The following is a 12,383-nucleotide window of genomic DNA, read 5'->3' as shown; positions in this document are numbered from 1 at the left end:
TTAGCATCTCGTGTGTTTATCTGCTGTAGCTGTTGCTGTGCTACTGAAGATATTCTTAAGAAAGGCCAGCTCAGGCTTTGGAAGATGAAAGGAAAATTTATCATTGCTTTTTTTTTTTTAAGACAAAAATAAAAAATTATGGAAGGGAGGAGGGAGAAACCATTAGACATATTGTTGGTCTCCAAGTACTTACGTAGCTTGGAGAGTACACCTTGGCAGCTCTTAGAACAAGGGTTGCATGCAGGCAGTTTACTTGCCTGCTTCCCAAGACTTTTCTATGCTCTGGAATGTGCTTTATTTTTAGGTTGCGGTTACTGCTTTAACCATATCAGTGGCAGAACTTGGCAGGTAACAATAGAAAGACTGATCTGAAATTTCAGCTGATGTTGCAGACAAAGAGCACTTACTCCTAAGAGCCGCGGGACGCTTGGAAGCTGTGGTAAAAATACCTATTTCCTCCTAGGACTGTGAAGTTACTCTGTGCTGGTTGTTTTGCAGTGTCTGATAATTGGGGCTGGACCCTGTGGCCTTCGTACAGCCATCGACCTGTCATTCCTGGGAGCCAAGGTGGTGGTCATAGAAAAGAGGGATGCCTTTTCCCGCAATAACGTGCTGCACTTGTGGCCATTCACCATTCACGACCTGAGGGGTCTTGGCGCCAAAAAGTTTTATGGCAAATTCTGTGCGGGATCCATAGACCATATCAGTAAGTACAGCAGCTGCTGGGCACAGCAACACTTGTTCTGCGCTGGGGAAAAGTAGGTGAGGGCATGGGGTAATTAAAATTCAGTCTGCCCCAACCACTGCTTTCAAGTCCTTATGGTACAATTCAGCATTACCTTTGCATCACGCATTTTGGGCTAGACTTGGATGTGAAAGAAATACGTTGTCATGAGATTAACACACAGGCAATATGTATCTATCATCATTTATGCATTCCCAAGGCATATCTTCTTCCTACATTGAAAAGTACACAGAAGGTTTAAACATTTTTTTTCATTTTTGATGGATAATTTTTCTGTTTTTCTGATACGTTCCTGCAGCTGCCACGTTATTCTGTCTCCCTTGCACGTTGTAAGGGACTTGTAAAAAGGAAAAATTAGTGAATGCTTTTGAACGTTCTTGTGAATGTCGATCTGGATAAAGGAGGAACAGTTTTTTGGCTTTGTTAATTTTTGGAAGTGATGAAGATATGTTAAAGAACACTGCCAGCCCATGAATAAGTTCTGATTAAATAGAGGTTTGCATGTTAAAATTCAGAATAATTTTGATGATTCTCAGATTCTGAGAAATCAGTCTCCTTTGAAAGCCGAATGCTTTTGTAGAGCAGGAATTAATTTTTTTTTTAATTCTTTTTTTTTTTCTTTTTCTCCCTGAAAGATATTGTACATTACAGAGCCAGGCTTTGCCCACCAGTCTTTGTTCTCCACTTTTTTTTCTAATTTGGCAGTGAATGCTAAAACTGGAAGGTCTTCAGAACTTCAGTCTTGCAGATTGCTTTTTTCTTCCAATTTCTTGTCACTTTTATTCTTTCAGTACTTTTTGCATGTTGTCTTCTTTTGTGCATCAGCACAGCTGAAATTTAGTGTTTAGGTGGAGGATTTTTTCATTTCAGTATCTGAAATATGACAGTAAGGTGTCTTCCTTCAAATTAACAGCGTTTGCACACTGTCATTTTCATACCCACTACCTATGTAAAATGAAGAGGAAAGAGGTGGTGAGAAACTTAATATGCCCTCAAGGTGTTGGGATGTAGGTGCAGTTTGGTATCACAGCCAGGCTCATCACATGGCTCGTTGCCATCTGTGACAAGTGCAGTCCTGCTTATGCTGTCTTCCCTCTCTCTCCTGCAGAGCACGTTCTGGTTGTTTCCCCTGTTGCTGATTTGGGGACTGAAACATCCAAAAAATTACTTACTTTTCTTTCCTTCTTTGAAAAGGATTGGGTTTTCAACTATGTAGAAGTTTCTTGGCATGTTGTGATATATTCCACACTGGTGCTGAGAAGTGCTGGGAACACAGTGGGGGAAAAGAAGACAGCAGCTGTCCTTTAAATCAGTTTATTAGTTATGTCACACAGACACACATAGGCATCTTGTGCTCTTTTCTTTTTCTTTGATTTCTTTTTGCAGGTATCCGTCAGCTCCAGCTTATCCTTTTGAAGGTTGCCTTGATCTTGGGAATAGAGATCCATGTCAATGTGGAATTTCGGGGGCTTGTTTACCCTCCAGAGGATCAGGAGAATGAAAGCAAGTAGCATTGAAATGGGTAGTAGAGAATGGGAAAGTTGTGGTAGGATACACAGACTCTTACTCCTTAACCCTGCTTATGACCTTAAGTCCTTTCCTCGTGCTCCATTAATAAGAATAATTATTAATCCATTTTTGCTTGGATTTTTAGTAGGATTTTTTTTTTTCTAGTGACAAATCCAAATTACTTAATATACGGAACAAAGTCACCAGAAGTACTACACGATAGTAAATAGACCAAGACATGGTAGATCATAACTCTAAAATATTTAAGCCTATTACACTTACAAAATAACATTTTGAAACAACTCCTTTCTTTGCATTCACTGAGGATGTTTATATCAGTGAATGATCATTGTTATACTTTTAGTATCATTGTGAACCCTCTTTTCTGATCACCACAGGAGATGGTGACTTACTTATTTTTCAGCTTTTTATTGAGTGCATAGGTAGTAAAGGAGCTATAAAGTTTCAGTGACCCTTAAAGGAAATAGTCAGGGGAGTTTTACTAGAGTTGTGTCTGCCTCTGGTTCACATGGAGTGGCTGCACAGCTCAGGAATACCCTGTCAACAATGCAGCTGTCCTGCAGGGTTTCTTGACTGACCATATGATGAAGGGATTATGGATAGTAAGAAGTGGTTTTATGTATTTGTTCTATTACCGTTGCTGTTTATCTTGCCATTAACTTGGAGTTTATCAACAGGAATAGGTTGGCGTGCATTGGTCCACCCCAAAACCCATCCTGTGTCTGAGTATGAGTTTGAAGTAATCATTGGAGGGGATGGCAGGAGGAACACCTTAGAAGGTAATGTTGACTACAAAATTAGCTTTCAAATAGAACTTACTCTTAAATTTGTTAGAACAAAACTGCCCTTTAATATGCCAATCAACATCTGGAAGGACACTTGACTAGTGAAAGGGAGATTAAAAGTTCATGTAAAAATCCATTTGTATCAAAGACACCTGGGTTGTCTTTTTTTCTCTTCCTATACACTAGGAAAGGAATTAGGTTTTTTGATCTGGATAATCTCTCTTACATTTTTTTCTTTAGTTAATTAGTGTTGTAGCTCTTTGGGTGTAAGAACTGAGGTGTTTAATTACTCTGTGTAGTAAAGAATCCTATATTAATGTTTTTATGCAAATTGCCATTTTGAGAAAAGATACGAGAGAGAGAGAGAGGGCCTTTTTCCCTAAACAGAGTGTTTGTTTTTCTGATGAAGTGATTGTTGCTTCCTCTGTGGAGGAATTTGTAATTCATCAGATCCCTTCCCTCTTTTTATTTTGTGAGGGCACCTGTCTGTGGCATACTGAGCCTTCTCTGAAGGTGTGCTCTGTTTTTCAGTGCTACTTTATCCTTCCCCCAGGGTTTCGCCGAAAAGAATTCCGCGGCAAACTCGCAATTGCTATCACAGCAAACTTCATCAATCGCAACACCACAGCTGAAGCCAAAGTAGAAGAGATCAGCGGTGTGGCCTTCATATTCAACCAGAAGTTCTTCCAAGATCTACGAGAAGCCACAGGTTTGCCAGCAGCTGACAGATTGCCAGTGAAAACGATTTGTCTTCATTAATAAAACTTTGTAACTCAGATATCATGTTCAACCAATAAGTGAACATCTTGTGCAAGGAAGTCAGTCATTGCTGTCTTTGACTTCCCTATTTTTACAGCTGTTCTGCTGTGCAAAGCAGATGTGTGTCATTTTTGTTCAGAAGTGGAGAACTTATTGTTTTCAGGAAACCTGAGCCCTAAATGGGAAGAGACTGAATCCTGAGTTCAGCTTTTTGCATTCCACATTGAATGCAAACGTTAGTGATGATAAATGTGTTTTATTAGAAGAGGTAGCTTTATGCAGGTGAAATGTGCTGTCTGTGGTTTTGTTGAAGATTCAGATTTTTAAAGTCATCAAAAGCATGTGAGAAAGTTATTTGGCGTTCTCTCTCTGAGGCTTCCTAACCATGCAGTTTCAATTTACTTCCTTCTGATAGAGCTCTAGTGTTGCACATAACTCATAATTTGTTCCTTCACTACCATTTCTTTTGTTCTGTCACAAGGCATTGACTTGGAGAACATTGTCTACTACAAAGATGATACACACTACTTTGTCATGACTGCCAAAAAACAGAGCTTGCTGGAAAAAGGAGTGATACGGCATGTGGGTATTAACTTCTCCTATATTCTCTGAAAGCTAAAATTTTGGTGACAATTTTCATATGATATGGTGAGAAAAGGGAAACTTGCCTTTCTTCCACCACATAATGTTTTTTTACAGTATTTATACAGTATTTTAGAACACAAATGCAATTGTGTTCTAAAGGGCAGTTAATGCCCTTCTCAAGTATTGTAAGCTATCAGAAGAGTGTTACAAAGCCTGTCCTTTCCAAATTTGTATCCCTTTGTAGATTTGGGAGTTTTGTTCATGCTAAGATAAAATATGCTGAAAGAACGCTTGATAGCTTAGTTGAGCTTCCCTCATTTTATGGGAATGAAAAATGCTCAGAAGTTTCTTAGCCCTTTCACAGTTAGAAATACAAGCAGGACTGATCACTATTTGCAATAAAAGATTTATAGATTTTTTTTCTGGGAAGCATAAACACAGATAGGAATGAAAGAAATTAGAGGGCAGATCCGTATCGGTGGGTTTGTCAGAATTTTAATGCCAATTACCTTATGTACCAATCTTAAAATAAACCTGTGGATTTGACCATTGCACTTTTAACTTTTCTGGTTTTGGCAGGATCACGCTGACACGGAGGTATTGCTCTCACGGGAAAACGTGGACCAGGAGGCTCTGCTGAACTATGCCAGGGAGGCAGCTGACTTCTCCACTAATCAGCAGCTGCCATCGCTGGACTTCGCCATCAATCACTATGGCCAGCCAGACGTGGCCATGTTTGACTTCACGTGCATGTACGCGTCCGAGAACGCCGCCCTGGTGCGCGAGCAGAACGGCCACCAGCTCCTCGTGGCGCTGGTGGGGGACAGTCTCTTAGAGGTTTGTGTTCTAACCTCGCTGTGTGCAAACTCTGAGTGGAAGCACAAGCACAGGCCATCACTGAAATACGTGCTGCCTGTGAGAGTGTCACTAAAGGAAAGCTGCTGTTTATTATAGAATAAAGTGGGAGGTTTGAAGGAAGGGTAGGAGTGTTGGGAAAACGGAATATTTAGCATGGTAATGATCTTGCTTAAGAAAATGTGTGCAGGGATTTTTCTGAAGTTGTGTCTGTTCTATCTGCTTCTTGTTGGGACGAGTTGACTCCACAGAACCTACTGTAGGCCTGCTAATAATTAGCATTTTGTAGTTAGTTAAAAAGTACAGTCTTCAAGAGAAGCTGTTAAGGCACTCCAGGCTAGGAATTGTTGTTGGAAATAGAAGGACATTGGCTTTGGGAGAGCTCATGAGCTGTGCGCTATACATCTAGTTTCCTCTAACCCAGGAGGAGTGGAGCTTTAAGCTAATTACTGAACTCTTAATTTCCCAGCAGGTTACTGTCTGAATACATACTTGATACTTCTTTAAAATTTTCCCTAACTGATGCTTTTCCTTTCTCTGCCTTTTTTTTTTGTAAACTATATTAGCCATTTTGGCCAATGGGAACTGGAATAGCCAGGGGATTTTTGGCTGCAATGGACTCTGCTTGGATGGTACGAAGTTGGTCACTTGGAGCGAGTCCTTTGGAAGTTCTCGCAGAGAGGTGAGAGAGAAAATGAATGCTTACAGTTCTAATCTAATCCTCCAATGTCTCATCATTCATTCCAGTTTCTTCTAGTACAAGTATATAGACAGAATGGGAGGTACAGACTCTGTTTTTAGAGGATGCTTGAAGGTATAATTGAAGAAAAAGATTTCCTAGGGAGCTAATAAACTGACATATATAGAAATAAGAAATGTTGCATCTATTCTTGGTCCTAGTTTTAAAAGATTAGGTGAGGAATCTTTTTCTTGGTGCTTGTTGACATTGCATGGAGAAAGTGAGCCCAACTTACTGTCACCAGCCCAGCAATAGCAAACCAGATGAAGATGTAGGTGACTTTAAAGTACCAGATACAGAACTTCTTGCCGTCCCCTGTTATCTTGTGAATATTCTTTAGTATTTCCTTTTAAGGAAGCTATGACCTGCTTTTTTTCATGTTCTCCTAAACTGGCCACTTTGTTTCATATAAGCCAAACAACATCTTGTGTTTCTTTGAAGTATTGAGTTCTTGATATTTTTGTCATCTTTGTCTGAGTGTTGTCTTGGTGACTCAAGGTGATCTCTTAGAGATCAGAACTCAGGAAATTAAAAGATGGAGTAGACATAAGCAACTGCAGCTCAATAGCACACTGCATACATAAAATTCTGTTCATTTGAATTTTTAAAAAAATGATGAGGATAATACTGTTGCAGTTTGGAGCCAGACTTCCATCACCCTCCCATTAACCATTTGCAGACAGCAGTAAGGTCTTCCCTGAGCCTTCTCTTCTACATGCTGAACAAACCCAGTTCCCTTGGCCTCTCCTTACAGGACAAGTGCTCCAGTCCCCTTGGTAGCCCTCTTCCTGAGGCCCTCCGGCATCTCAATGTCTTTATTGTACTGGGAAGCCCTCTCAGTTATGCTTAGTGCATTGTTTCTTCCCTCCTTTTGTTTTTGGGAGCTCTATTAAATTGCAGATTTTAATATGCTTATCCTGACTCTTAGCTATGCAGTGTCTGAAGTGGTTAGATTTCTAATTTGAATGTTTATCTCTTCAGAGTTTACTTAGCTGTAGTAGTAGTGATGCATCTCTTTAAAAAAAACAAACAAGAAAACAAAAAAAAAAAACAAAACACAAACCCAACCAAAACAAACACAAAAAAACCAAAACCACCACAAAACTTAAAACAAACCAACCAGCCAAAACGAAACCCCAGACTTCTTTTTTTTTTATGTTATTTTCCCAAGGGAAAGCATTTATAGGCTGCTGCCTCAGACCACCCCTGAGAACGTGAGTAAAAACTTCAGCCATTACAGCATTGATCCTGCCACCCGGTATCCCAACATCAACGTCAACTTCCTGCGGCCACAGCAGGTAACTGCACAAATGGTGCTTCTGAGTGCTTGTGATGTGCATTGTCTTTCCTCAGGTGAAGCTGTGATAGTGTTTTGGGGACAGATAGTGACCTGATGTGTGTATAACATGGAAGCAGTAGACCTGTGTACTTTAACAAATTCCTTTTTAGGAATTTTTTATTTTGATAGTTGTAGCCGTGCTGTAATGATACAGGAAATCTATAAATTTGTGTCTGTGTGTGTGTGTGCATGTGCATTTTCTTTGTAATAAACTAATCTAGCAGTCTGTCATTGCAATTTGGTATCCACTGAGCAGCAGCAGTCAGCTGGACTGTTCAGTGCTGATGAGCTGATCCTTGCGCTTCTGACTTCTGCTACATAAGTGTACTTGTCTTCCTTCCTGTGGTGGCTCCTTATTGTCCTCTGCCTGTTTCTGTGTGGATCTGGGGTGCATGGCATGTTGGTCATTTGAAACTTCTTTGTGTCATTTTAGGTACGGCACTTGTATAATACAGGAGACTTGAAAGACATTCACCTGGAAATAGAGAACTTTGTGAACTCCAGGACACCAAAGCTGACTCGAAATGGTAGGCCTGGCTGTTGTTCTATTCTGGAGCTGGATCAGTGCAGGAACTACAGAACAGCGTAGCTGTAGAGTATAATTTAATCAGTCTTTTGGTTTGGAAAACGTATCCAGCAATTGTTTTGTCAACAGTCTGAGTTTCCAGTTTTTCAAGTTTCCATTAGCATGTAAATATATTTTTGTTTGCCTAATTTCCCTTGCTTTATAATGCTGTTTAATTTCTAAGCATATTTGCTTATACAGGCATTTCTTTTCACCTCCTTTATCTGTAACAATGTCCTTGCTTAGAGTGCAGAAGCCTAGACTGAATCTCTCTCACAGTAGACTCAGAATTCTTACAAACGTAACAGAAGGTATTTCTTGTGCAGACTTTCACATTCGTGCCTTCCTTTTCTTAATCTCACTTTGCTTGCATTATTCTGAAAACCTTGTGATAAGCATTTCAGTATCTGTCTACTTGTCTCTACCCTGAGGGGTATGTCAAACTTTTCCTTTTGCATGCCTTGTCTTGGATGCCCAGACAGTGTTCAGGGACTCTGACTGGCTCTTTGCTGCTAAGCCTCCCTTTCACTGCTGAATAGCCGTGTAGTCTTCTGCTCTTTGCCCTGCAGCCATGTCCCTTTAGGCTGTAATCTCATCAGATCTTGCTGTAAGACAAGGTCAAAACAGGTCAGTGCTTTTAGAGGAAAGTTTTCAAGAGAAAAGAAGTTACAGAAGTACATTTGTAGTTCTTTCACTAGAAATAGTATATCTGGGCTTTAGGGAGCATTGTGCTACTGTATGTCCTTTTGATCATACTTAACAAGCCTTTGCAGCTGTTTTATATTTCCTGGGGCTCTTTTACAATGGGTAGGGTGAAAAGTCTGGCAAGTTACAACTTAGATAATTACTTTTTAGCAAATGAAAAATACTTTCTTGGATTTAAAATAGATATGATAGTATTATTTTTTTTAAATGAGAATCCTGTCTTCCATTACCCATTGTAGAAGGAGCTTGTTTTTTACATTAAGGTTTTCCTTGTTGATCGTGGGTTTTATGTTGTATTTTGAATTTGTCAAATGTTGTGCATTCCTATTTTAAAATGTGATTTTGGTTTTTTTCTTTTTACAGAGTCTGTAGCTCGCTCCAGTAAATTGCTCAGTTGGTGCCAGAGGCAGACTGATGGATACGCTGGTGTTAATGTGACAGATCTCACAATGTCATGGAAAAGTGGCTTAGCTTTGTGTGCCATTATCCACAGATACCGTCCAGATTTGATGTGAGTAATTGGCTGCTTCAAATAACTAGGAAGGGCAGAACATTAGTGATGTTTGGAACTAATAATGTGGAGATTGAGGCAATGCATTTGTGGCTTATGAAGAAATGGATTGAAATGAATTCAATTAAACTTGATAGAAACTAACGTTCAGTGATTCACTAGCAGAGTGGAAGATTGTGATAGCTTGATGAATTTAAAGATAAATGTGTTGTCATTTTCCCTTCTGGATGATTTGGCAGAATTGAGCTTCAAATTGGTACTGACTGGGAGGCATTATTGACTGACAGATTTTTTTTTGTGTGTGTGTGTGTAAAGTGAGTGAGGAATAGTTCAAAGATCCAGTTAAATTTCTCGTGAACAAGTATCTACACAGCCCTTTATAAACTTCCTGTTTAATGATAACTCAAAAAGACTTTTTAGGCTGCTCTTTTTGGAAGTAGTGACCCACAGTGTAAATAGAGGTGTTGTTACTCTTTGTACACTGACATGTGGCTTGGGTGAATGAGAGGGGTGTCCCCTTACATGACATTGGGTAAAACAGTGCCCAGATTCTAAAATGGGAAAACATTGGCTGGAATAAGTAACAGTAGCGAAGACTCTGGTACTTTAATTGAAATCTGAAATGTCTTCAACTTCCCACAGGGACATTAGAGAAAGTAAATGCTAGAGCTCTATTTAAAGACACAATCCAATGTAAAGCATGCTGAAAAATTGTGTGGTTATTCCCTTCCATGTGCACTGAATTACTTCTGTGTTGGTGTACTTGAGTTAACCTGAGGTACTCTGTTTAATAGCCCTATGGCCTGTGGAGAGTTCAAATAGCTTTTAAAATGGTTTATGTAATTCTCTACAAGCTATAGCTTTTTATATAGACTTTATATAGTTCTGCAAGTTTTGGTAAAAGCCAGAAGGACTAAAATATGGATCAGTCAAGGAAAAAAAGGGGCAAAAAGTGAAGACTTTATTTAGTTCCAAGTGCACAGAAGAATTTATGTAGGGGAAAACAGTACAATCTTCCAGCAATGGAGGAAGTGAAGATGTGTTTCAGAGGATAATACTTCATAACAAGAAAAAATCTGGGTTTGTAGGAGGAGAAAAAAAATGGAAAAAGGATATGTTTGAGCTAAAGTTCACTGTAATTAAGTAGCATGAACTTTACCATGTTGCCGGCAAATAAATTTGAGAGATTTCGATGAGAGGGGAAAAAAAAAAAGAGATGGATCCCTGAGTTCTTTCAGAAGACTGATTTCTACTTGATTCAGTGCATGGCCTCTTTCTGCCCTTTGCAGAGACTTTGATTCTTTGGATGAGCACGATGTGGAGAAGAATAACCAACTGGCCTTTGACATCGCTGAAAAAGAGTTTGGAATATCTCCCATTATGACTGGAAAGGAAATGGCATCTGTTGGAGAGCCAGATAAGCTGTCGATGGTGATGTACCTCACACAGTTCTATGAGATGTTCAAAGACACCATCCCCTCTAGTGGTAAGGAGTTTGGGGCACTTCTGTCAGATTTAAAGAAAGCTTCAGGGTGAATGTGTGGGCTTCATTTACCTTCATGCTGCTGCTGCTGCATGAGCTCATACTGGTCACTCACTAGCTCTACAAAAAGTTGACTTCTTATTGGTGCTGATGAAGACCACGTTAGCAGCATTGGGAGCAGAAAAAGGATTTAATACACAGCAATGTCCTCAAAAGTTCTAAACTCCCTTCAGTACTACTGGATAAGTTTTCTGCATTCTTACTGTTGTTAGGGGTTTGTTTCTCTTAGCTAATGTGAGATGCCTTGCTAGTAGTGGTTTAGTTGGTAATTTCAAAACACTGGCTGAGTATTATACCTATTTACAATCCATGAATGCTGAGACTAACTTCAGGCCAAGAGAAATAAAATACCTTTGATTAGAACTGAAAGATGTGATTGCCAACCCAAATCAATAGGGCCAACCTTTAAATATTAATAATGTTGTTATAGATCTTTCTTTATTACTGATGATTCAAGTATTTTATTCTGGTTGGGGGAAAAAAGTGGTTTTAATAGCCTTTTAAAAATATGTCAAATATTATTTCTAAAACTCTGCACTCTTTTTAAGAATACTGATGATCTTGGTGCTTTTTAAATATAAAAGTAAATAAACACAGCATTTATTCTGGGTGATTATAAACCCTGAAAGGAGAATTCATTTGGGCAAAATGAAAAGGAAGAGTAGCTGGGAAAGGTATTAATTCTAGACATTACAGTAATTTTGTACAGAGAATTTAAGAAAAAGACTGTTATGTTGAAAAAAAAAATCAGTGAGTCCTTCAGTTGTGTATTTAATAACAGCACCACAAAAGAAAACTTCTTGGCATTCCCTTGTTCTACCTGTTTTTCCTAACAGATAGTCTGGACCTGAATGCAGAAGAAAAAGCTGCCCTAATTGCCAGTACCAAGTCTCCCATCTCCTTCCTCAGCAAACTGGGACAAAGCATCTCTCGGAAACGCACTCCCAAGGTAACCATGGACAACCTTGGGAACACTTGTGTCTGTCAGGCTCCTGTCCAAGTAGTGGTACTAAAAATGCAGGTGTAAGTGTGCATCTGCTATGTGTTTGCAAGAGGCCATGTGTTTACCAGCTCTTGGTATGGGACAATATATGACATTTTTAAATTATGTCCGTAATATGTACTCTCAATTAGTGGTATATTTCAATCTTAACATCTTAGCCTTGTGGCTTAGATTTGGGGATGTATTTTGTGTTGAATCATAACTGTTTGCTCAGTTTCCAATGAGTTGAAAGTGTTGTTGAATGTCCAGTTCGAAGGTAAGAATCCTCTAAGGAGTATGTAGGAAAAATACCCCTTTTCTTGACCAAATGTACAATAAACCCAGAGAGTTAAATAAGCTTTGCAAGGTAACTTAAGTGCACTGATGATATTTATCTCAGCCCAGAAAGATGTGAAAGTCCTTATCTTTGCTTTTCTTTCCTTTACTCCTTCTGTTTCCAGGACAAAAAAGAAAAAGAACTGGATGGTGCAGGAAAGAGGAGAAAAACCAGCCAATCTGAGGATGTAAGTATTACAGTGAGGAAGGTGTCAGGGAGGAAAATACATAGTAGGTACCTTATTCCCACTTTACTTCTTTCATTCCTTGTATCCAGACTGGATTTATGTAAGATTTTTTAGACAAGAATTAATTCTTCTTCAGAGATTATACTTTGTCGTATCTTTAGTGCAAATATTTTACTGATGCTTATGAAAGAGTAGTACACAGCAAAGGAAATATTG

At 39.1% G+C, this 12,383-nt stretch overlaps 1 protein-coding gene across 5 annotated transcripts in view; it reads left to right on the top strand.

The window, feature by feature from the left end:
• The window catches only part of MICAL3 (microtubule associated monooxygenase, calponin and LIM domain containing 3), a 168,255-nt gene that overhangs the window by 63,710 nt on the left and 92,162 nt on the right, over positions 1-12,383 (top strand). For all 5 annotated transcript variants that reach the window (XM_027680764.1, XM_027680762.1, XM_027680761.1 and 2 more), the window contains exons 3-15: positions 499-706; positions 2,132-2,248; positions 2,953-3,054; positions 3,614-3,769; positions 4,301-4,401; positions 4,984-5,241; positions 5,826-5,941; positions 7,170-7,296; positions 7,771-7,864; positions 8,971-9,118; positions 10,408-10,604; positions 11,498-11,610; positions 12,105-12,167. In XM_027680764.1, coding sequence (XP_027536565.1) covers positions 499-706; positions 2,132-2,248; positions 2,953-3,054; positions 3,614-3,769; positions 4,301-4,401; positions 4,984-5,241; positions 5,826-5,941; positions 7,170-7,296; positions 7,771-7,864; positions 8,971-9,118; positions 10,408-10,604; positions 11,498-11,610; positions 12,105-12,167 — 1,800 coding nt within the window. The remainder of the gene's footprint in view (positions 1-498; positions 707-2,131; positions 2,249-2,952; positions 3,055-3,613; positions 3,770-4,300; positions 4,402-4,983; positions 5,242-5,825; positions 5,942-7,169; positions 7,297-7,770; positions 7,865-8,970; positions 9,119-10,407; positions 10,605-11,497; positions 11,611-12,104; positions 12,168-12,383) is intronic.

Source organism: Neopelma chrysocephalum, unplaced genomic scaffold, assembly GCF_003984885.1.
Source record: "Neopelma chrysocephalum unplaced genomic scaffold, ASM398488v2 Primary Assembly neopelma1_59, whole genome shotgun sequence".
NCBI classification, from domain to species: domain Eukaryota; kingdom Metazoa; phylum Chordata; class Aves; order Passeriformes; family Pipridae; genus Neopelma; species Neopelma chrysocephalum.
Note: the sequence above shows the minus strand (reverse complement) of the source record. Positions and strands in the feature narration are given on the sequence as shown.